The sequence below is a fragment of the Urocitellus parryii genome, chromosome 12, assembly GCF_045843805.1.
Source record: "Urocitellus parryii isolate mUroPar1 chromosome 12, mUroPar1.hap1, whole genome shotgun sequence".
Lineage (NCBI taxonomy): Eukaryota > Metazoa > Chordata > Mammalia > Rodentia > Sciuridae > Urocitellus > Urocitellus parryii.
In genome coordinates this window covers 93788883-93814665 of record NC_135542.1, presented here as the reverse complement: position 1 = coordinate 93814665, position 25783 = coordinate 93788883, and the positions used below count along the sequence as shown (strand labels likewise).

At 43.6% G+C, this 25783-nt stretch overlaps 1 protein-coding gene across 3 annotated transcripts in view; it reads right to left on the bottom strand.

Annotated features, from left to right (window-relative positions):
- The window catches only part of Hk2 (hexokinase 2), a 59549-nt gene that overhangs the window by 20530 nt on the left and 13236 nt on the right, over window positions 1-25783 (bottom strand). For all 3 annotated transcript variants that reach the window (XM_026397459.2, XM_026397461.2, XM_026397460.2), the window contains 2 exons: window positions 18679-18841; window positions 3975-4123 (listed from right to left, as the gene is read on the bottom strand). In XM_026397459.2, the coding sequence (XP_026253244.1) occupies window positions 3975-4123; window positions 18679-18841 (312 nt within the window). The remainder of the gene's footprint in view (window positions 1-3974; window positions 4124-18678; window positions 18842-25783) is intronic.

Here is a 25783-nt window from a genome sequence, read left to right as displayed (position 1 = left end):
GCCAATTATCTTACCAGAAAGGAAAGTTCACCTCACCACCACGTAGTACTTCAGCATCCCTATTTCTTGTGACTGGGGGAGTGGTGGAACATTCTGTGTTGGCATTCTATGAACCAACTTAGCAAAAATGAGTAACTTTTTTCTATTTTTTCCGCTATTCTAGAAAACTAATCGCCTGGGGGCAATCCAAAGAAGTTATCTTTGTTTTCTTCTTTCAAAAACGGAAGACTCAGTTCTCTCTGAAGAGCAACAAAGAATAGGGTTTTGTGGATGGGCACTCTCACAACTGTGATCATGCTGAGCAGAACCCACAGCTCCTCAGCCCTGGAGAAGATGCATTCACAATGAGCCAGGTTTTCAATCAGCCCCAAGGAAGCCCCCTGACTTCCTTCTTGGCCACTCAGCACCCTCAAAGAGAAGTTGGTGACCCTCCAGATGCTGAGAGGATGAGGCCAGAGGTTTGGGGAACAAAATATAAGGAGCCGCCAAAGAGTCTGAACACATTCCAAGTGCAAGGTTAACCCGGTGGCAAAAATGAAAAGCTAAGTGGGGGAGGGGGGAAGTGGAAAAGAACAACTATCTTTTCCTTTCCAGAAACAAGTAAAGATTCTACTAAAGATTTTCAAAGAATAGTCCTGGGCCAGCAGCACCACCACCACCATCACCTGGAAACCTGTTAAAAATGCAAAATCCAGTCGCCCTCCTCCCAAGACCTACCATAGCAGAAACTCAGAGAGGCCCAGCAATCTACTAGTAAGCCCTCATCCTGATGCTGTGGTTTAAACCACAGAAAATTATTTGCATTTACTTAGAAGCTGAAAGGTTGAGGGAAGATTCACAGTCCCGATTGGCTCCCCATGCTTGGGATATGGTCAGCAGGAGGCAGCTGGAAGGCAGAGCCAGCCCAACCTGGGAGGGGCCAGTAGTTCTAACTGGGCTCCCTAGGTGGATTCTGTCCCTCACTCTGATCCCCAAGAAGTCAACCACAGCTGATACTGTACCATCTACCTCTAAACCAAAACATTCAAGGACAAGTGCTAAGCTAGGACTGGGGTCTCTCACCAAAGGAGAGCACCAGTGCACAAGTGCCAACTTCCTCTAACAGAGGTCCAGTGTTTTAATATGCAAATAGGGTTTCTAGAGATATCTATCCCCAGGCAGTTCTGCTCTTCTATTGGGGAAGTTGATAAGAAAGAAAATATGGGATGTATTAAACAAATTCCCGGCACCTTCTTCCTGACACACTAGTCAATGATCTTTAGTACAAACAGTTTTATTCCCCCAAAAAGGAAGGTGCAGCAGCTGTTTAAAGAAACAAAGCCATCTTTAGAGATGAAGAGTCTTTAAAAGGAGAAGTAGAAAGTCACCTTCCCCTCACCAGCCCTGACCATGGCTCCCTCCCTAGCTGGGAAGGCAGAGGAGGAAAGGCAGTAAAGATGCTTTAAATACTGCCCTGCCCAGAAAGTAACCACTGGCCATCTGGGGCTATTTCAATTCATTAGAAAATAATAAAAATAAGAATTCAGCTCTCCAATCACAGTAGCCCCACTTCCCAAGTGCTCGATGCCTCAAGAGGCTGACAGCTACAGAATCATACAGGTCCTGCAAAAAGTTCCCTTGGCCAGTGCTGGGTTCAAAAAAGTTTTTTGTTTGTTTGTTTTTGGTTTTTTGGTACTGGGGATTGAACTCAGGGGCACTGGATCACTGGGCCACATTCCCAGCTCAATTTTGTATTTTATTTAGAGACAGGGTCCTACTGAGTTGCTGAGGCTGACTTTGAGCTCACAATCCTCCTGTCTCAGCCTCCCACCGTCTTTTAAAGTGGGGAAGAGGAGACCATCCGCTTCCTTGAACTGGAAGCCTAACCTTTTTTCTGTCAGTTGAGGAACCTACAGATAAGATGCGGAGAGAAAGAGCTAACACCTTCCTGCTATAAAAAGGCTCAAAGGGCATCACTGTGTGGAGTTTGAAAGTTTTCCTTTTCTTTATTGGTCTAAGGATCCACTCACTCCCCTTCCCACAAGATACACCTTAAATATTGTAAGTGGCTGCTATTTAGGTTTATGACCTACTGCTTTGAAATGGAAGTGATGTGGCAGAAGACACAACTTCCTTTTTGGGAAGATAAAACTGTTTGCACTAAAGATCATTTTGACTAGTGTATCAGGAAGAAGGTACTGGGAATTTGTTTAATACATCTCATATTTTCTCTCTTATCAACTTCCCCAATAGAAGAGCAGAATTGCTTCTAGAATCTTACACAGGGACCCACTCTGCACAGGTTCAGAGTTCCTCAAGAAACCTCTGCAAGTTCGGAGTTTGGTAAATTGGCCTTGGTTTTAACTAAATTTGCATTTTAAAAATCCATTTATTTTCCTTTACTTAAAATACTCATACATAACACCCCAAAAGGGGTAGGAGGTATAGGAAAAAAATAGCACCATTAATTTATAACACTAAAATAACCCCTTAGATTTCCTTTCTGTCTATTTTCCAAATACTTTCTATCATTTTAGATATTATATATACTTTCTATCATTTTAGATATTATATATCAATTCTCTTGCTTAGGAAAAAAATCAACACCCATATTTTCTCCTAGTTTTATCTCTATTCCATTTTTATATAGTTTTTTTTTTTCATTGATTCCAAACCTTCCTAACAACCCAACAGTTCTTCATTTCCATGTAGGTCTCATACTCTTTGGTTTTTGTTTATTAATTTGGACTAAAACATTTTGCCTATGTATATACATGAAAAACAGAAACTAGATGGTTTAAGAGATTTCTAGGTGAGCTTGTCAAGGAAAATTTCACCCAGATCATAAATGTTTGAAATGAATTCTCTTTCTGGATTGGCAGAGATACTCCACTTTGTCTGCTGGAGTCCCACACCCTTGCCAGGCCCAGGGGGGGGGGGAACCTCTACAAGAACTATGAGGTCCTTGTGCCCCTCATGGTGTTGAAGGGTTAGCAATAGGCTACCAAGATGTGTCAGATGACATAAAAATCCGCCTAACACATCTTCAGCGAACTGCAAGCACAGCCAAACTTCAGGTGCTATTTTTGGTTTTGTCTTATTTACTTGATTCTCAAATATCTGTAAGCTGAGGGATGAGGCTCAGAATGGGTGAGGGAGGCAATGGGAAGAAAAGATGATCACATCCCCCACAATGGCCACAGCAGAGTACAAAGAAGCAATTGGAAGGACAGAAAAATAGCTAAGAGTGCCAGTTTATGGGCCAGGTTGTGTGAAATACTTAATATGCATCCTCCTCTCCTCTCATCCCCACCACAGTTTCCATACTCTCATCCCTCTCTCTTCAGATGAATAAACGGATGCTCTACCAAGTGCCATCATTACTTGCCCAGAATCCCTCAGCCAGATTGTCTGAACATGGAAGCCCAACCTCCTCAACGCAACAGCATGGCACAGGCACAGGGGGAGCCAGCGGAAGAGACTCACCCCTCTGTGTCTCCCTGACTTTACGCTGGAGCCATGGGACACCCTCCACAGAGATAAAATGCCCACAATCCCAGGGACCCAGGCTCCTTCTCCAACCCCAGCCTTCAAGCAAGGAAAAGAGGTTTACCCTCAAGGCCACTTCCAAAGTCAAAAAAAGGATCTAAAAAATACCTTCCTCACTTGCTCTGCTCGTCATCAGGAATTCCTTTCCCAGGAGTGGCCTGGTTTGGTAGAAGAACAGGGCATAAAATTCTGAGGGCTGTCACCTCTCCCAAGCCTTAGGCCAAAGATGTGACAATGCCGGAAGAGCATTCTACTCCATTTCTCCTCCAGGCATTCCTTTTATTTTTGAGCACCCGCTGCATATAAAATGTGGCAGGAAGAGCCAGGGATCCCTACAGCTGTGCTAGTATCCATTCATGACAGTGTCTCCAATCTGAGAGCAGTGGGAGAAGGTGCAGAAAGGACATCTCAAGGAAGACATTCGTAGACCCTGAGAGAGGCCATACCTGAGTGCCACTGCCCCGCATGATGTCCTCAGGGATGGCGTAGATCTGGTTCTCCATCTCAACCTTCTGGAGCCCATTGTCCGTTACTCTCACACGGAGCACACGGAAGTTGGTCCCTCCAAGATCCAGAGCCAGGAACTCTCCGTGTTCTAAACACAAAGAAGGGGACACTGTCAGTTTGGGGAAGACAAAGTGAAACTGCCTCACAGAGACCAATCAAGACTTCAAACCCCGAGTCCCTTCATGGACACTGGCCATCTACAGGTGACTGCATGGCCAAGGGATTTTACTTCTTCTCTACACACAGTTAGATTTGATCTCCTTAATGTTAAGCACTTTTATAATTTCCTTTTATAGTTCACATCAACAATGAGGCATTTTCACATCCAACAATAGGGTGCTCAACCCCTCAAGACTGACTCTCCTAAGGGATTTCTGCAAGTCCTCACCGAGCATATGGACCCCAGTAAACCCTGTGCCAGGCATCCAGGCCTCAGTTTTGTTTCTATCTCCTCAGAAGATCCAGCAAGTCTGAACCCTGGACCTGTGCCAAATTGTGACCACCATACAAAACTGCCTAAATGTTTGCATGCTATGATGGAGATCTCTTACTACAGAATCAAAGAGTCACATGATGGAGGAGAATGGAACAACTGTCTATGAACTCAGTGGCCTAGCAAGTAAGCCAACCAGGTGCCCCCAGAGGATCTCGGGCTTATTAGAGTGTGAGAGGATGCTGACCCCAGAGTGAGAAAGACATGAGTTAGGCCACCCAGCTGCTCCACTCAACCCCCAGAGCTGTGAAGGAGTCAGAAAGGGGACAGTAGGTCTCTAAAACTTCCCACAGACACAAATCGGTCAAATCTTCACGTGCACCAGAAAGGCAGAGTTCCTTCCCGCCAGGAAACAAGCAGTGCAGACAGGAAACATCCAGATTCTGGATAATAATACAGCCGGCCACAGGGAAGTGGCCCATTGTATGGCACAGAATGAAAATGCTGAAGAGGCGCAGAGCCCAGAGCCAGGGCTGGGAGAGGAGGAGGGCTCACGTGCACCCGGCCTCCTCAACCCATAATGGCTCCCAGAGTCTTCTGCTGCCCTACCACACAGCACGGCTTCTGGAAGGATACAGGGTAATTTCCTGGGAAATTCACTAATTGACATGTTTGTCAACACTTAGCCTCTTCCCCAGTGGAAGCCAGCCACTGAAATAAGGTACAATGGAGGAGGGTCAGGTACTGTTCTTGCTAGTTGAAATGAAGGGCTCATTCTGTGCCCAGGTCCCCTGAGCACCTTCAGCTCTTTGGCCCTGAGAAAAGCTAAATCCTGCCAACTCCCTGACAACACCACCACAGTCCCCGAGTGCAAAAGGGACACTGGGAACAGACAAGATGCACTAGAGATTCCTCAGGATTCACCTGTACACAACCTGCTGTCAGGAGGTATGACACTGGTAGACAGGCTCTTCTGCCCAGGTTACCTACATGAGAATCCTGGTGCAATCGCTTTTCATCCAAGACTGGTTCCTGAGCCTCTGAGCCTCAGCTGCCTCATCTCTAAAATGGGAACAGCATACTTCATGGGATTATTGTGAAGGGAAAAAATAAGACGTTATGCCCCCAGCACTGTGCCAAGAACTTAAGGAATGCTCACTAGATCACAGGTATGTTCTATCCAGGCTCTCAGAAAACACTGCCCCGCATGTATGCTGAAGAGTCTCCCAGGCCCACGATGGCAGGGGAGACTACAGACAACTGTCCAAGTCACTGGAAGCAGCTCCAGTGACTTCAGCATTCCTCCTGAGGACTAATTTTCCATTCCCTGCTGGCATCTGGAGGCAGCCTCATCACACACTACAGCTGCCAACTCACTAAAGCAACCACCCGTCTGGGGTGGCTCTGCCCCCTTCATGGCCATGGGCGACTTTTCCAGACACTCCGGTTCTGAGCCTCCCCTGGTAGTGGGACCTCAGCCAGATTCTAGGAAACGCTATGTGGTGGTTGTCATGAGGGATGAAAAGGAAAATCAAAGATGAACTGCCTCATCAGCACTCTGAGGCCCAGGGCACACACGATCCGCTGAATCAGTGACCACGGGGGACGAGGCAGCCAGGGCTGGCCCTGGTTGGTTATCATCCAAGGCCAGCCCAGCTGGATTCACTGCAGAGGCACAGCTCCATCAGGAATGTGGTTTTGCCGTATTTTCTGGTGGGCTAAAGGGAAACCACAAGTAATAAAGTTCTGTCGAAAATTCTAAGAAGGAAATGTCATCCCTTGCTTTCCTCACAAACAGGCTCATCTAGAGCAGACATCTTTCCTCATCCTTCCACATTTCTATTCCCCTGTGACCCCTCGACAAACACCATGACCCCAACTATGACAGCCAAGGACGACTTCTGAGTCCGGAATCTGAGCCAGCACAATGACTCCAGAAATTCTAAGGTGGTCTCTTCAGGACAGTAGACAGACCCTTCTTCTAGTGCCCATATCCCCACCATGCATGACAGTCCCCCATGGTTCAGTGCTGGACCACAGAGACAGCAGACAGACCTTGTGAATTCTAGCTCAGCTGGCGTGTTGCCCTTGTGGCATGGGCACACAGTGTCCCATGTTATGCAGCAATTAATCTTTGCCAATCTGCTAAGTCAAAGTGATATCTGATTTCTTTAAACTTGGTTTCTTTCATTGGTATAAAGTTAACATTTTGAAAGGTTGAATGGAGTTTCTTTTTCTGTGAATTATCTATTCATGACTTGTTTTTGTTTTTTTAAGATAGTCATGATTATCTTTAGACTCTTAAAAAAAAAACTCTTTGTATAGTAAAGAAAACAGCTTTGATGATTATATATTTGCAATTATTTTTCCTAGTTGGAGGTTTATCTTTTAATTTGATGCATGCTACTTTCACCCATGCAGAAAGATTTGATTTTTTATATTGTCAAAATATTCAGTTTGAAGATTTTTAGTGTCCTATCTCTAAAAATTCTGAAGAATGAAGATTGTATTCAGTTACCTCCCTTTCTAGATCTCTCCAATTCCTCTTAAACATGGTCACAACTGTTCTAATGTAAGGGGGCAAGGGATCATCAAAGGTTTGTTTAACAGGGAACTGAGCCACACACTCGCCAGCCTTTTTTTTAAAAAAAAAACAAAACAAAACAAAACAGGGCCTCTCTAAGTTGATTAGGACCTTGCTAAGTAGCTGAAACTGGCCATGAACTTGCAAGCCTCCTGTCTCAGTTTCCCAAGAGACTGGGATTACGGCCACAGTGCCCAGCTAAAATTCTTCTATTATGATCTTTTTGAAAAATAAAATCCAGGACCTTATCTTCATTTCTCTTATCCCTAGCACAGAGTTCAGACTTATTCCCATTTGGATGGTTATGCTAAAAAAAAAAAAAAAAAAAAAAAAAGACAGAGGCAGGTGATAGGGAGATTTAGTAGACTGATGGCCCAACAGTGGATGTCTTTAACAGGAGAGAAACTGAAGTAAGCAATGTGCTCTTTCTTTATAAACATCTCACTGATCTTCAACAACCCAGTTAGGCACCCTAATCCCAAGTTGCAAAGGAGAAAACCAGGCTCAGGTCAAGTCATTCCAACCAAGATTCAAATCCAGGACTAGCAAAGGTTTCTGCTGCAGTGAGCAAGGAGGCTGCTCAAAGGAAAGCTGTAAATCTTCAAATAGGGAATTTTTCACTAACTACAGCAATTTATAAGACCTTGAGGTGACAGCAGGCCCCAAGCTGGCCTGGGTGACAAAGGAAATGATGTTGTGTCTCAGAAGCTGAATCACTTGGTTAAGGTCATTTTGGGGTAAATGAGAGCTAGGATTGGAAACCAAGTCCATCTGTGCTTTTCCCTTGCTACCACACCCTCATCTTTCATGGTTTCTGGAAGCCATAAAGTAGCAAGGAAGAAAGCAGACACCCTAAGCTTTTATCAGTAACCACAGCCCATATCCCTGGGTTTATTAGACGGCTATATCCTCTCAGACTGGACTTGAGTGGAGGATGGGGCAAGTGAGGTGGCAGGTACATAGCCATTAGCAAGGGGTGACACACCCTTCTCTATAGTGGAACTCAGAACCTACTGATACAGGCTTTTTTTTCTTTCTTTCTTTTTGGTAGCCACAAATTGATGCTCTCTCCCATACAATTATATCAAACCATTGTTCCCACCCTGTAGGTCACTTTCCAAGTTCTCTCTGCTGAAGGACTCCCCACTCTGGCAAGAGAAGGGGCACCAAAAGAGGGGTGGGAAGGAAGACACCCAAAGAAATGACACTGGTCTCTAGCTAAGAGGAACTGGAGATAGGAGTGTTTGATGGTGCCACCCTCCTCCACCAAATTGCTCAACGGTGAGAGTTGAAGTTGAAGAGGTGCCCTCTGGCAGGGTTTGTTTGATGACTCATTTCTCATCCTGGACTACTGGCAGCCCACTTTCAGTTCCACTCTTATCAGATACATAAGGTCAGCAAGATAAAGGGGTTTTAATTTCTCCTGGGAACTCACCTGTCACAGGGGAACCTTGAGGACTGAAATGACATTTGATTAACCACCTGACCATGATGGTCAATGTAACCTTAGTTGATGTGACATAACTAATTCATTTGGTGCCACCACTCCAGCATTGTTAATATTGTGTACTAACAGCTATCTGGTCCCGGCAAGGACTGAGTTATATTTTTTCCAACAGGGTCTATTTTCAATCGTTAGGTACTTGCCACCCATTAAAATAGATCACCACCTGTTCCTTCCAGGCACTCAGAGCAGAGTGCCAGTCAGTGCTCTAAGCTCTTGCAAACAGTTTTGGTTTGGTTTTGTATTTTTAAGCAGCAGTGTCCTTTCATCTGAGGCAACTGTGTTAACAAATGGTAGTGCCCTGGTTGATTGAGGCTGGAGCAGAGTCCAGCCCCTCACTCCCCAGCCTCAGGTAATTAAAGATACTTCAGACTGCAGGAGTCTCTTTCTTTTATTCTTTTTCCTCGTTTTATATATTTATTCTAATTTATTATACATGACAGCAGAATACATTTCAATTCATAGTAAACATATGGAGCACAATTTTTCATTTCTCTGGTTTTTCACAAAGTAGAACCACACCATTTGTGTCTTCATACATGTACCTAATGATGATCAACTCATTCCACCATCTTTCCTACCCCTACGCCCCTCTCCCTTCCCCTCCCTCCCCTTAGCCCTATCCAAAGTTCCTCCATTTCTCCCATGCTCCCTCCATGTCCACTATGGATCAACATCAAGAAAAAAACATTATCAAGAGAAAACATTCAGCCTTTGTTTTTTTGGGATTGGCTTACTTCACTTAGCATGATATTCTCCAATTCCATCACTTACCTGCAAATGCCATAATTTGATTCCCAGGAGTCCCTTTCACTTAGTGTTCCCAGAGTGCTAGGCATCCATAAAGATGGCAAGGTCTGCCCTTAGTGAAGGTTAAGGGAGGTTAATTAAGGTACAGCTCACAGCCAGGTACAGTGGCACACGCATATAATTCCAACGACTGGAGAGGCTAAATAGGAGGATCCCAAGTTTGAGGCCAGCCTCAGCAACTTAGTGAGGCCCTAAGCAACCCAGTGAGATGCTGACTCGAAACAAAAATAAAAAATAAAAAAAAAGGCTAGGGCTGTGGCTCAGTGGAAAATTGTTTCTAGGTTAAATTCCCAGTACCCGCCCTCCCAAAAAAGATACAGCTCAACAACAACAACAACAAAATTTAACCAACAAATAAATATAAAAAAGATACAGCTAACCTCCTATACCCTCACTTCCAATTTTTATTTCTTCTCAGTGCTTCTATATTTTACGTAGGGCTCTATCCTGTAAGATTTCATTTTGTTAAATTTGAGACTGGGGTCCACAATTGAAAAATTGGGAAAAAAAAATTTCATTTCAAAAAATGTTTGAAAAAAATCACTATTTTAATTGACAAAAAGTGAATTTGTGATTGAACCATCTCACAAAGTACTTTCCATTCTTGCCATTAGTTGTTTCGCCAATGATCATGGGAGACAGTTACTAAAAACTTCTTAGCTGTCTGGTACTACATTAACCCCAGGCCCAGACTCAACAGGGAGAGAGGGAACAAGTATGGAAGGAAGGATTATTTCTGCTGTGACAAGGAAGGTTTCTTGGGAGGCAACACAAGACAGCCAGGACTTAGTGAATATGAAGTTGCTAGACAGAGAAAAGGGGACATGTAGATGCAGTGGCCATGTGTGGAAGTCCATGGCATGCCCACATATCCAGAAGGCAGGACAGTGGATTGGTTTCACTGTACAAGATGGCTCTGATTTGTGGCTTCCAGAAAATGGTATTTCCGAAGTGTGTCCTTATGACACAAGGCTTATATAACATGGCTGCAAGCATGCAGCGAATGACATTGCCAATAACTTGGTTCTTCAGCAGGTCAGATTTGCATTTTCACTGGAGTTGGGGGCGGTAAGGTAAGGGAGGCTGGCTAGAAGGCTGCCATGACAGTCCAGCTAAGTAGCAACAAAGGCCTGGGTCCCAGGCCATGCAGATGGTCATCTGTCCCATTTGCCAGGATGGAAGGATTTCCTATGACATGGACTTTCAGTGGTGAAACTGGGGGAGTCCCAAGCACACCAGAATGGTTGTACTGCACCAGATCCAACCATATTCTTCCAGCTCTTCCTCTTCACCCAATGCCTAAGCATGCAGCCTTCAACTTTGAGGCAGATCAAAGACACACATCCAGTTCTCCAGTTCCCGAAGTAGCCCCATATTAATTCAATTCCTCCAAAGGGACCTGCCCCTTCCTGCCCTGCATTAGCATTTTCAATGGTCCTAGGTGAATGCACTGAACATCCTGCATCACCTTCCATGAGATGGCTTTGGTTTGAGGAGACCTTGTTCTTCCCCTACTCACACATAGTATGGATTGCTCTAAGAATGTAAGGGCATGGGTTCCAACTGCATGGAGAACTAATAAGGTAAATCTCCAGGTCCTGGGGAGGCAATCCAGCAAGACACAGGTTTTGAGGTGCAATTTCCCATGTACTTGGAACCACCACAGTCACTACCAAATCTGGCAGCCTTTTCTTAAGCTCCAGGATCCTGTTACTCTGTTACAATGCAAAGCCCACCTCTGCTTAATAGCTCAGCAATAAAGTGACCCCATTATCATTAAAGTTATTGTATCGTTGTGCTTAACAGTCAGTAAATGCTGGTGTCTGGTACAATCAATTAAGATGGAAACAGGATCTTCTACGCCTTTGGTTTAGAAACCATTTTAAGCAACAAGATACTTTTTTTTCCCAAATAAAATCAGCATTCTTAAAAAAAAAAAAAAATGGAGCTGCTCCAAATGAAGCCCAACTGAAGGGAGGGAGTTGAAGCATACAAAAAGCACATGGTTAGTAGGTTCAGAAAGCAGAGTCTGTTGCTTTTTCACACTGGAATGTTTCATACTTTCAAAATATGTGCCAGCCACAGAGAGGTGTTCCATTAGCCCCACAGAGATGAAATCATCCTTCAAAGGATTAAAACATGATTATGTTTCAATATTGTGCATGCTTTGAGCATGTTAACTTTTTTAGGTAGGAAGATCTAGGTTTGAATCCTGTTTTAACATGTACAGTATTAGCCACATGACTTCAAGTAATTTATTAGAAATCTGATACTCAGATTGCATCAGCTGTTAAAACAAAGGTGGGCAGGATAATATAACCTCCTCTTTAACCAACACCCCAGGACACAGGGACACGGATATCATATACGCACACTCATACGAACACCATCAAAATTCAACACAGTCAAGGCACAATGTGTGACGCAAGTAAATGCCATCTACTATAGGGAGGCTATCGGGGCAATCTTTGATTTATATTATCGGTACTACATAAATCCATTTATTAACTTGCTTGTGTGCTAGCTGTTGATTTAGGCCTTTACTGCATGGCTGTTGATATAATGTGCAGCAACCAAGATAAGGGCTTCTTTCAGGGTTTCACTGGCTTCCATGCAACCGATCACCAGCCCAGTCTCCCTTTATCATATCATGTGCTTTGCATTATATGGCCTGGTATCACTCTCTAATTGTCTCATCTGGGTAAGCTTTATCTCCCCGAAGACAGTTTCCACTCTTCAAAGGCAGGGCACAAGGCAACTTGGCACACTGCTGCCTCACAGAAGGCCAAGTCTCACAGAGGTCTTTCTTAATCAAACTGATCAGCTAGACCTGACTTTCCAAAAGAAGAATGAATGCATTGTGCTAGCCACATGGGCAACACATACACATAAAATGTGCCACTAGAGTTGTGCTTAAGGGCCCAGGCACTGGCATCCAGCTGGCTGAACTAAAATCCCAACCCTGCCACCTGCTTGTTTTATGACTTTGGGCAAGTTGGCTGCTCTTTCTAAATCTAGTTTCTTTTTCTGCAGAATGAAGTTCAGAGGACCTACCAAGAATTCACGCGTGCTGCCAGGCACAGTGGCACACGCCTGTAAATCCCAGCGGCTAGGGAAGCTAAGGCAGGAGGATCCAGGGTTCAAAGTAAAAGGAAGGTGATAATAAACTCAGTGAGACCTTATCTAGTAAAATACAAAAAGGGGCTGGGGATGTGGTTCAGTGGTCGAGTATCCCTAAGTTCAATCCGTGGTACCAAAAAAAGAAAATAGAATTCATGCATGCTTAGCACAATTTCTGGCATTTTTAATACATCTACAATTTTTATCATCATTACCACCACCAATACCACCATTACCTACTCTCTAGGGGAGTTAAGCCTGTGTAAGGTGGAGATTCACTCACCTGTGAACACAAATCACAGTTCAGGGGAGGGCAGAAATGTTGATGGATCAATTTGAAACCGACTTGCCCTCGACCTACCTGATAAGGCAGTTATATCTTAACACACTAGCCAAGACAAAGAGGCGAGAAACACAGAACAAAGATACTGTATTTCAAAATTAGAATGTGACTGGAAAGTTTATAGCTTTTCAATGGATTGTACTTAATTTTTGTTTTTATTTGTTTTGTTTGGGGATTGAACCCAGGGGCATTTTACTACTAAGCTATATTCCCAGTCTTTTTTTTTTTTTTTTTTTTTGAGACAGAGTCTCATCAAGTTGCTGAGGCTGGCCTCAAACATACAATTCTTCTGCCTCAGCCTCCCAAGTTGCTGTGTGTGTCTGTACTTTAAGATTACAAAGTCAATCCATTGATGATTTATTTTAAAAGATAATCTGATTTGTCCCAGAACCTTTTGTTCAGCAACACGAGCCAACAGAAACTACAAATCTTCTGGCCAGGGGGTACCTACCAAACTCCAAATTCTAACTCTGTCACTAACTGGTCACAGGTGACCGTGGCAATCATCAATCCTCTTTTAGACTCACTTGCCTTATTTTTAAAGTGGGAATTTCTCTTTTGTAAGGTTTTTATGGAAGGTAAAATAAATTTATGCAGACAGTTTAGTATAGACATTATGTACGCTCATTCAATAGTGCCAATTATTCCTGCATTTCCTCTTAATATGGAATTCTTCTCTGAAAAACCGACCCTTTTAATGTGTGTGTGGCAGGACCCTGACAGTACTGTGAGTAGGACTGGTGTTGCAATCCTCTGCTCAGTGATGGCATAGATTAGGGCTGCCTGCAGGGAGTTCAGGATGGTGTCATCCCTGACAGACACAAACAATGCTTCCTTTACCTAACTCTTCACTGCAAAAGTCAAGGGACACAGACAAAAAAATATTGGTGAGGATAAGAGGCATGCAGAACTCTTTCTACTTTATAAGTGGAAGTATAATACTGTTCAACAATTTAGGGGAAAGGTCTGGCAGTTTTAAAAATTGAAGCATATACCACACCAAACTATGACCCAGTAATTCCATTCCCAGTTGTTTTACCCAAGAAAAATGAAACTTGTGCCCACGAAAGAGCTTGTGCAAGAATGTTCATGTTAGCTTTACTCTTAATACCCCAAAACTGGAAACTTCCCAAGCATTCACCAATATTCATGTCATATATGACTCCAATCAGATCATGGAATCAACAATCAAAAGGAACAAACTACTAATAGACACAACATGAATAAGTTTCAGATTATGAGCGTAAAAGACTTGAATAAAAAAAAATACTGTATGAATCTATTTATGTGAAGTTCTGAAACAGGCAAAGCTAATATGCATGGAAAATATTAAACTATACCGGCCTCTGGGTTGTCAAGGACAGGAACTGACTGGAAAGTGGCATGAGAGAACCTTCTGTGGTGTATTGATAAGGATTGTTTTAAACAGGTGTACGTATTTTTGTCAATTCATCAAATGATACATTCAAGATTTGTCATTTCATTGCATGTAGATCTTACCTCAAAAGAATATTGAACTCTAGACATGCTCAATTTTTAGAGCTGCACTGAACAGATTTTGGCAATTTATTTTGCAATGCTTTAAATAAGATGGACTGATAGATGGAAGGATAAAGAGGTATAATAAGGCAAATCTAGTAAATATTATGCTCACTATGGAATACTTTGAACTTTTTAAAACTGGGGGGAAAGCAAGAACTTTTTAAAATTATTTTATTTAATTATTAATTTAAGTATAGAAACTCATGGGGTACCATGTTATAATTTGATACAATGTGTAATGCTCAAATCAGGGTAGTTAAGATTTCTATCTCCTTAACATTTTTAATGTTTAATTAACCTGTAATAATTGCATATAACCTGGCTGACACTGAATTCAATCACCTGAGTAAGATATTCTTCGACTTGTTTATATCCATCATAATTTTATCTGTGTTAACTATACATCTTCACACACTTAATCCACTCAGCTGATGAAGCAAAGGTACTTGATAGTAGTCTTTGAACATCTCCACCACAGCAGGGCTTGGGGTCTGCTGACATGCCCTGCCTTCTCACGGAGAACCCATAAAACATGACTTGGAGGTTCATTTTTCTCCAGTGTAATGGAGGTACCCATCAAAAGTGGATGCCCTGAAACTTCCAAAGTCTCTCTCAGATTTTCTACCTGGACTTACTGCCAATCTAGAACAAGACTGGGCCAAGGATCATTTAAGGCAAACACTTTTGAAAAACACCTAGTAGATTCTGGCTAGCAACTTAAAAAAAAAAAAAAAAAAGTAAAGTAATAGATCTAACTGCATCACACTTGAGAGTAAACATTGGTCCCTGAATCTTGTGTTATTTTGGATAAACATTTATGCATTTGGGTTTCCTGCTGTGAGGATATGGTCCAGAAAAGTCAGAAAGCTAGTGATTTAAGGATTAGGTCATTCTAGATGAGAGGTTTAGATTCAAGGCTTAATTCCATGGATTAGAAAAGTAACGCTGGAAACCAATGGGCTGAGAACCAAAGGCTCTGATAAAGGTGGTATTGAATAGACACCACTGGAGCAAAGGTCTCAAGCCTTCTATGGGAGAAACACCTTATCACCAGTCGCCAACAACAGGAGGCCAGACCTTGGCCAGGAAGCAGGTGCAGAAGTGCAGCCCCCTCGGCTGCACATGACCACACTGTCTGCCCACAAGTGTGCCCTTGGTCTTTCCTCTCAGCATTTTATTGTGATACCAAAAACAGAGAGAGAGAGAGAGAGAGAGAGAGAGAGAGAGAGATAGATCTTTATTTTTAGTAGTCTCTGTCAATTTAGGAATCCTCAACCTTCACTGTCACATTCCATCACTCACTCCCCAAATGACAAAACACAAACTTGAAAGCCTTGATGTTGGCCACTCTAAATTACTTCATTCCTTCACCTCCCCCTCCCCGGTTCCATTTTCTTCTCCAGAAAAAAACCCAGTTGGTTACATGGTGTACATGTTCCAGTTTATATCCTAATAACTTCAGGATGTATATAGGTATGGGTCCATAAGCCATGTAGAGCATTGCTTTGAGGGATTCTTTTTGAATTTACATTCAACATTAACTTTGCACTTAGGAGATACACACATTTCCACAATTTTTCCCTCATTCATTACTTTTAAAAATTTTTTTGTAAGGTACTACAACCCAGGGGCTTTCTACCATGGAGCTACATCCCCAGTCCTTTTATTTTTTGTTTTGAGACAGGGTCTTGCTAAGTTGCCCTGCCTGGCCTCAAACTTGCCACCTTCCTGCTTCAGTCTCCAGTGTTGCTGGAATTACAGGTGTTTGCCACATGCTGGGCTCTTTTATTATTTTTCAATGTCTCCATATTCACACGTGCTCATTCCTATGCTGAACAGTATCCTATCACATGAATAGACCACAAACTGTTTCCAATATGCTGTCCTTATAAGCAACACTGCTATGAACATTATTGGACATGTCTCCTTGGATTCATACAGGAATGAATCATATGAGAGTTTATTCGAGTATATGGTTGGAAATGGAATTGCTGAGATGTGAGATGTCATATACATGGTTTGCCCCATAATCTGTTCTTCCCAACAAATTTATTCACCTGCCTAGAGGGCAGGCTAAACCACCAGCCCCAACCTCATTTCAAAAAATTTTAGTTTGGCACTAGCTACGCACTGCAGTTCCAAGTGCACAGGCCAGGCCCATGTGCACAAAGACAATACATCAAATGTTGTCTTGATACCTCAACTTTAGCACATTTGGGTTTGATTCCTGGCTGAGCCTCTCATTAGCTGTGTGATCTTTGGCAAGTTATTTGACCATCCAATCTCAATTCTTCATCTAAGATAGGCCGATAAAATTTGCACCTTTTAAGGTTTTGTGAAATGCAAATGAGTTCACACATGTAGGCGCTCAGGAGAGTCCTAATCCCATAATATATATCTGGACAATATTTAGGGTACTTACTTGATACTACTGCTGGGTAAATAAAAACTGTCCTTCATGAGCCAGTAAATTTATCAGAACGTCAAATAGGAATAATAGAAATGGGTGTGGTTTCCAGTCCAAGAGAGATAGCTTCATTAAATGTGCCAATCTAGAGGGCACTGGAGGGAGAACTCCTGAGGCCTGCCACCTCCAGGGACTCTTTGAAGGGCTGAGACACACACACTCAGAACAACCCTGAACAAGGTCACACCATCAGGGCTGGGTCCCAAGGCTTCAGCAAACATAGACTTATTTTAGGAATTATACAAAGTCTTGTTGGACAAACAAGGTCCCTAAAGACTCTCAGGATGGTGAGCCTTAAGGACACAAATATGAGGCACACAGGCATGTGGTACATGAATAAGCTGTAACCCATGCCTCCCTGCAGCCCGTAGCCCCCAGCTCTGTGACTCCTCTGCAGCACCTCACCAGAGACCAGCTGACATCTTGGAGTCCTCTCCTCCCTTCTAGTTCTTGGACTTGGGCTTCCTGGTTTTTCCACTGCCCTGGCAATTGCTCCTTGGGCTCTTTCCCCTGTTCCTCTAGATGTGAGGAGCTTCCCCTGGCCTCCCACACTCATGGGCCTCACAGATGCTTCGTTTCTGACATGGGATGCTATCATGAGGACTGAATGAAACAAGTAGTGTGACGCTCTTACAGCTCATTATAACCTCTTCTCTAAGGATGCTGCCATCCAGGCAGCTGTGCTCAACCTCCTGACATTCCCTTTGAATCAACACAACATGCCAGGGACATTTCTGTATCTCCAATCTGGACCCCTCCACTCCTGCTCTGTTCCACAATTACTGTTGATGATATAACATTACCAAGACAGTTCTGCTCACAGTCCTTCTATTGACTCCCCAGTGCCTACGAAGAAAGACTGGACGTTTGAGGCTTTCATGGGTGGCACACCATGAAACAGGGATTCTGTATCCAATCAGGGAATTAAAGAAAGCATAATAGGTTCTTATTGCAATAGAACTTCAGAACCTTTGATACCTCATGTGCACTGTGGTTCTTCACATTTTCCCCAAGTTTATTCAGACGTCTAGTATTTTTTTCATAAAGCTCAAAAAATAATCTAGGATGAGCCAGGCATGGTGGCACAAGCCTGTAATTCCAGTGACTTGGGAGGCTGGGGCAGGAGGATCAAGAGTTCAAGGTCACCATCAGCAACTTAGAGAGACCCTGTTTAAAAACTGAAAAAATAAAGTGGCTGGGGACGTAGCTCAGTGCCCATGGGTTCAATCCTCAGGACAAAGAAGAAAAAAACAAAAACAACAAGCAAGGTGTCACGTGCCTATAGTTCCAGCTACTTAGGAGACAAAGGCAGGAGGATCACTAGATCCCAGGAATTTGAACCAGCAACACTGTGATATCCCCAACTGAAAAAAAAGAAAAGAAAATGAAAGAATCTAGGACCATCTGAACTACACTGTCTCTCCAGCATGCCTAAAGAATGTGCTGGCTATGTGCACACAGGTGGGCCAGAAAGCAACTGCCAGAGCCCATGGCTGTGACCATCACAGTATGCTTGTTGTGGCTCATCACCACCACCGTGAGCAATCTGTGTGGGACTGTAAAATCCCAAACAGCCAAGAAGCCTTTCTCAGCACATGATGGAAAACAAACGGCTGTCAGAGTGTCCAGGTAGCGCTGACAAAGAGGTGTTTCAACCTCGCCTGCCCAGACTGCCAGCTTTCCCAGCTTTCCTGCCTAGCCCATTCCACAGCCTTCCATTCATTGCCCGCCTGCTTACATTAGCCTGGATTGGCTTCTGAAGCTTAAAACCAAAGAACCTTTGGGTCCCTAAGTAATGACAGCCAAACTGCTCAGGGCTACCACCCCCCAGCTGCAGTACCTGTCCCATCTGGGGTGGACCTCACAAAAGTTGGCAGCATTTTCACTGAAGCAGTGGGGTGGGTGGTAGCTCCAAGCCCTTTTTCCATCTCCTTGCGGAACCGCTTAGAAATCTCCAAAAGGGTTTCATCGGAGAGACGCATGTGGTAGAGATACTGCTCAACCTGAAACAGAAAACAAGAATCAAGACCTAGGGATTAAATACATGCATAAATATATTAAATATATATAGTTACATATAATATATAATATTAGGTTCATCTAATAGAATATAACACATCCCTTCAAAAGAATAAAATCTGTCATTCATAAAACGTGATTATTAAAGACTACTAATGGGAATCAAATTATCAAGATTATCTTTTTTAAACTGAAAAATTAAAATAATGAAAATAGATTTACTTTTATTTCTAGAGAATATTTAAGACCTGGGGAAAGGACAATTGGGGAAGAGAGAAGTTAGTTCTTTTCAGACAGGTTGAATTAAAACACCTGACAACTAAAATTCATTACTGACCCTCCTCTATTCCCCACATACCTCACACGGCCAGTCATGTCAATCCCATTGTCCCTCACCCTAGGCCAAGCGCCTCTTACCTGGGCTCACACAATTTCATATATCTTCCATCTGTTTTTCAACCCCCAAGCCAGACTCTGCTGTTCTCTTGCTTAAAAATCTATCCACAGCTTCCCATTGGAACCAAACCAGAAAACCTTCCAAGTTTCTAGGTGACCTGGCCTCTGCCCAGCTCCTGATCTTATGGTATGTCTCCGTACCCTTGAGCAGACTCTACCTCTGGTTCATTTCCCAGCCTGCTCTTCCCTGCCCTGGGGTCCACGCACCAGACCCTGCCATCTCCCATCAACTCTTCAGGCCTCTCTCCACAGACTCCTCTTCTCTGACCTTCCTGAATATAATGGTTGGGATTCCCTGATACTTTAAGGACTCTAGCTTTCCCCAACACCATCCACAATTTGGAAATGATTGTCTACAGCTGCTCCTGGACTTAGGGTGAGGTTACACTGAAAAATGTCTCAAGTTGAAAATGTATTTAAGCTCTAATCTACTGAACATTATAGCTTAGCCACTCTACACTGTAGAATTATCAGTCATTCACCCTTGCAAGCACATGGCTAACTGGGAACCACGACTAACTGGCACTGCCCATTATACTACCATTATCCTGGGCCAAGATCAAGATTCAAAATTCAAAGTGAACATGTATCACTTTCCCAGTATCATAAAGTCAAAAAATTATTGGTGGAACCATGTGAGCCGGGGGCCATCTATATTAGCGGCTAGACCATAAGCACCAAAGGCTAAAAGACCGATGTTTCTTTGTTCAGGCTCATGTCTCTGGAGTAGCAGAGTGCCTGACACATAACAGGGGCTCTGTATAAATCACACCTCTCTTGTGCTCGAAGGTGGAAACAACTCTCCCTAATTATTTCACTAATCTTGTTTTCCACAATAAATGTCTACAAACTTTTCCAGACTGAACACCAGAAGGAGAGGCCTCCAGTGTCCCTCTCGGACAGTTTCTTCCTTGGAAGCTCTCTGCCTTGGCCATGGATATTCCCAGTTTTGTAGGAAGAGGGTTGACAGAGAACCATCCAAGGAGATGCATGAGTTTCCATATAGCCAGGACCCAGTTGTGACCTGAAGGTATGAGTACATGGTCCTCCTGTTCTTATCAGCCAACTGAGCGACTAGAAGGGATACCACATCCTTCACCAGCTCTGAAACTCACGGATTCCCAAGGGAAAAGGTTGGCTGATGTCCACTACCAATGTTACCCGCCATAAGAAACAAGTCCTTTACCCTGGCCCAACTTTAATGGAGGAGCAAAATTAACTTTCTCAGCCAAATATGGTCATTAATATTATTATAGCCTTTTATATTCTCCACCATTTTTTGTTGGCTCCGCTTGATTTTTCTTTTTCAACTGAACTTGCAACCTAGGATTTTTCCAAAGGAACAGTACAGGTATTTAATCCTTTCATGGAAAACCCAGTGTCCTTCTTTGTGACAAAAGAGAAAGAGAGAGAGTCCCCTTACATCTTCTCCCTTCCAAGCCCTATTCTAACTTCCTACAGGGGTTGGACTGTCCCTTCTCTTTGGGACTGTTTCTGGCCCTGTAGAATGAGATAGGCCATCAGATCACTTCAAAGATCTTGACCAGTAATGACTTCTTATCAATCTTCCAAGATTCTAAAAGTGGAAAGACCAGAGTCTGGGGTCAAATGTTGAAAGCAGCTGTGAGGAGCAGGAAAAAGGAGAGCCCGTGATACATCACCCACCATCACCCCCTTCCACAGTGCCAGTGTTCCAAACCCAAGGAATGGACACACACAATCCTCAAATGGGCTGGAGAAGGACAAAATAGGAGCAGACAATGGTGACAAGGCAATTTCTTCCCACTAAGTTGGCCCTCAGCCGCTTCTCCACTCCTTCCCCCAGCCTACAAAAAGATCAGTCTTATCAGTTGGGTTTAGAATTGCACAACAAGAATTTCCCAGAATTCCCTGTTGCCGTATATATTAAAAAACTGTCTCAGATTATTTAATAAGTCCATGGGTTTAAATCAGAGAGAACCCAGCTGTCCATTCTGTTCCATTTCAGGGTCCCAGCTCCTCGCTTGCCTTATTTCCACTGCTTCAGCCTCCCAGCTTGGCACCCCACCTCCCAGGCCCAGGCTAGGTCACTGACCTCCTGCTTCCTAACCACTAGGGTGCACAAATGCACAAAGTTTCGGGCAACCCAGACCAGAGGCCAATACCAGGCCACATCCAGGGCCAGTGTTGACCTGCCCTCATGGACAACGGTAATAACAGCAAGCCCTCCCATAGTGCCAGCATGTGTGAGTTTTTGTTGTCAAAGCTTGGCACCCATTAACTCATTAACCCTCACAGGAGTCCTTGGAGGTGGGTACTGTTATTACCTCCATTCCACAGAGAGGTGAAAGTGATGTGCCCTAAGTCACATAGACAAAAAGGGCCAGGATGGAGCAGGGACTAGATGGAGCAGTCTAGCTGGCCTATGCTCTTATCTACTCTGCTAGATGACTGCCCCTCTCCTGCTAGACTACAGTAGGTCTACACAGGCCTAACTAATAGCACTGTAGTGAACTCAGGCTGGCTGCACCCATTAAAAGGCAATCTTTTGGCTGGATGCAGTGGCACATGCCTGTAATCCCAGAAGCTCTCGAGGCTGAGGCAGGAGGATCATAAGTTCAAAGTCAGTCTCAGCGACTTAGCAAGGCCCTAAGCAACCAACTTAGTGAAACCCTGTCTCAAAATTAAAAAAAAAAAAAAAAAAATTAAAGGACTAGATATGTGGCTCAGTGATTGATTAAGCACCCCTGGGTTAAATTCCTGTTACCAAAACAAAACAAAAAAAAAGGCCACTTTCTAGTCTAGTGATTCCCAAAAAACAGAGATCAAGAGCAAATAGCACAGTGTATGGCCTACAGGGCTAATCTGGCAGGTCAGGGGCAGCAGATATGTCTAGGGACATTTTCATAAGTATGACACATGACAAAGTTAGAGTTTCCATCTTATTATTTTCCCAAGGAGAGGAAAGCCCAAAGTTTCAGGGAGGCCCCTTACCCACCTCCTCCACAGATGGCTCTGAGGATATACAGAGGGGGCAGGAGAATCCTTGGAGAAGAGCTGATCCTGTCCTGCCCTTAAGAGGTCCTGATACCACTTCCTAAAGTGCAAGGTCATGTCCACAAAACGGCAAACTCACAGCAGCCGTTCTTAGTTTACCTTTGATGTTGAAACTGCCACAAGACTTTTGGGAAATCCAGTCAGATACTTCTCATCCTTAACACCCAAAGATCAAGTTAAGCAGTTACCCCTTACTCAAGACATATCATCCTTTGCCCAATAGATTAGAATCATCTTTCCGTGTCCAATGACAGATGAAAATCACGATGACAAGGATGTTTGTTAGCAGTAGCTAAACATTTATCAAACATTTCTTACTTGTCAGCAGCCAACCTAACACTACTGACTTGATTGATCTCTATGGTCTTTTTGTAGAACTTCTATAATCCTGTTTTTAAGGGCATTTGGATGGTGAGAGGCAGAGCTGGGGTTCAGGTCTGCATATCCACCTCCAAGCCCCAGGACCACCATGTTTGCCTGTCCTACCCACTGCCCTTTGGTTTCTTGGATGACTCCAGGACCTTGGTTTCTTCTCCATCATATGAGAAGATTAAGAGAAAGGATGTGGAACAGATAGAAGATGAAAGTCCTACATCTTGACTCAAACGTCCTCTCTTTCACTTTGGAGCTCTTGGAACTCAGGAGTAGATGGCACCTGAACATGATGATGTGTCCACCCAGTTTATTAGGGCCACAAGGAAGAGATGATTAGTTACCTAATGTCATAGCTTCCAAAACACAGCAGTGGAGCCCACACAGGGGGCACTGCTGTGTGGGGTGAACAGTAGCCGAAGAAGCAGAAGTCAGAGACAAGACACAGCCTCCACGCAAGGAATGGTTTTCCTGGGTTGGGAGAGAAATTAATGTAGTTTTCAGAATTCTGCCAACTTTCTCCCCGAGTGCAGCCAGAGAAGGCCCAAAGGCAGAGGAGAAAGCCATGTAGGAGTTGCCATATGTACACACGGCAACAGGTCAACAGCTAAACAATATCCACTCTTAGAAAGGAAGGCCCTTGGGGTAAATAGTTCAAAATCCCAGTGAACACAGCATCTGAGTTTGTGGACTTCCTGTCTCATCCCAATAGACATCTGGCCCATGTTTGAATGCTTACTTACAAGCATCAGAGGCTCATACTTCTTTAAGTTCCATTGTTGGTTAGAATCAGAAAGCTTTTCCTCAGTCAGAGATAAATCTGCTTTCTGATAACTTTTATTCTCCATTCTGCCACTTGTGATGAGTTCCCAAACTTGACTGCTCATCAGAAATCAAACAAGGAACTTTTTTTTTAAGAGAGAGGTGTATGTGTGTGTGTGTGTGTGTGTGTGTGTGTGTGTGTGTGAGAGAGAGAGAGAGAGAGAGAGAGAGAGAGAGAGAGAGAGAGAGAGAGAGAATTTTTGATATTTTTCAGTTTTTGGCGGACACAACATCTTTGTTTGTATGTGGTGCTGAGAATTGAACCCGGGCCGCACGCATGCCAGGTGAGCGCGCTACTGCTTGAGCCACATCCCCAGCCCAAACAAGGAACTTTTTAAAAGCATTAAAAGTTCCAAACATCCATTCTAGACTAACTAAATGGATACTTCTAGGGTTGGTGGCTCAAACATCCTCCCATGTCCTGGGCAGGTTTCTACCATGCCAATGATGTGATAATGACTGACCAACACTGTTTGATCAACACTATTTATAAAAATCATTTTTACCACTTTTCTGCCTGGAGTCTCTAATAGCCAGTAGTTAAGACACTGACTGGGCCAAGTGTGTGCCTCTGAAATAATCCTGTGTTGATCCAGGGTGCTGGGAGCTGGAAAGACAAACCCTGCACTTGCTGGGAAAAGATTAAGTTGTTGGAAACTATCAAAGCAGAATCATTCTGGCCAAGCCTCATTTTGTAGCTGGTGGTGGTAAAGCAAGGACTTTGGCAACAGAAAAACCAGTGTGCAAAATCCTAGCTGTAACACCAGTACAGGTGTGAGACATTGGAAAAGCCACTCTTCCCCTGAGCCCCTGTTTCCTTGCTATAAAATAGAATGAGGAGCCCTAACGCAATGGTGACTATAATGGCAATGCCAAACATGAAGTTCTATGTTGCCCTGCTTTCTTTCTACCTCTTCTCTTTCTTCTAGATTTCTCTGCACCAAGTGGCATCCTTGGAAGGCCAAGGATGTTTCTCAACCCAACTTAGTCACACTCAGGGAACAAGGCAGAGCCTATTTCCCAAAATGCTTCCTTCTATGCCTGTGGTGGGCATGTGGCCTATCAGGACTGCTTCTCTCTATCTGGAAGAAAGGAAGAAGCCTTCCAGGCTAGGGAACCAAAGGCAGGCCAGAGCAAAGCCGGGATAGGGTCTGGGAAAGTTGCCTGCTTGCCCAGGAGGCAAGGGTGTGTATCAGAGAGAAAGAGTTAGCAGTTTTAGTTGATGCCTATTCGGCAATGTTGAGGAGATTAGAACTTCCTCATTGGGCAATTTTGGTCAGTTTCCTTTTTCCCATAACACACCAGCTCTTCCTCTACAGAGCTGGGGGTAGGGGCAGGGGTAGCCTTAATAAGAAATCAACCCCATACTCTTTATAAAAACAAGAACCCAAATTAGGATGCCATTAACACCCATCCCTTTAAATGTCCAATTTCCCCCTGGACCAGCACTAAAAGGAAGGCAAATTGTGTCATGGAAACAATATAAAGAATGGAGAAAACAAAAGATCAATCTAACAGAGATTCCACCTCAAAATGTACAGTGGACAGGCTGAGTCAGGCACAGCCCTGACCAGAAATGGCAGCGACCCAAGGGCACTGGAGGTGAGAATTAGAGGCCTGGAGGCGAGAACTAGAAAGAGGCCCATCAGGGAGCAGCCTTCAGCAAGTCCGGAGTTAAGACTGGAAACTGGACCACCCAGATGAATGACAACCTGGCTGGTCCAGAAGGGTCCATCTCATTTCATAGGCCAAATCCAACTGAATGGCGGGTGACCAATGCCTGGATCCTGGAGTCACCCTATCTGGTCTCAGTGAGAAACGGGCCCTTATCAAATAATGCCTAGAAAAGAGCAACAGTTCAACTTTGACAGTTTATCTTAACAGGCTAGGAATTCAATCTTGGGTACCTTAAGAGGTTCAAAAGGAAAGAAGAAACCATGAATCTCAATGTACAAATCTGAGGAATTCATTATCACTCAGACCTGAATCCCTAACTACTGATGCCACCTCAGCCTCCTATGTTATAGCATCTATTGAACACCAATTAGGTATAAAATACTCTGGGGTAAAGAACCATAATTTTAAGAGAAATTACTTTTGGATATGGATAGTGGTGATGGCTGTGCAACAGTGTAAATGTCCTTAATGCCCTTGAATTAACTGTCCACCTAGAAATGGTTAAAATGGTAAACTTTGTTTTATATATATCATCACAATAAAAATTTTAAGAAATCAAGGTC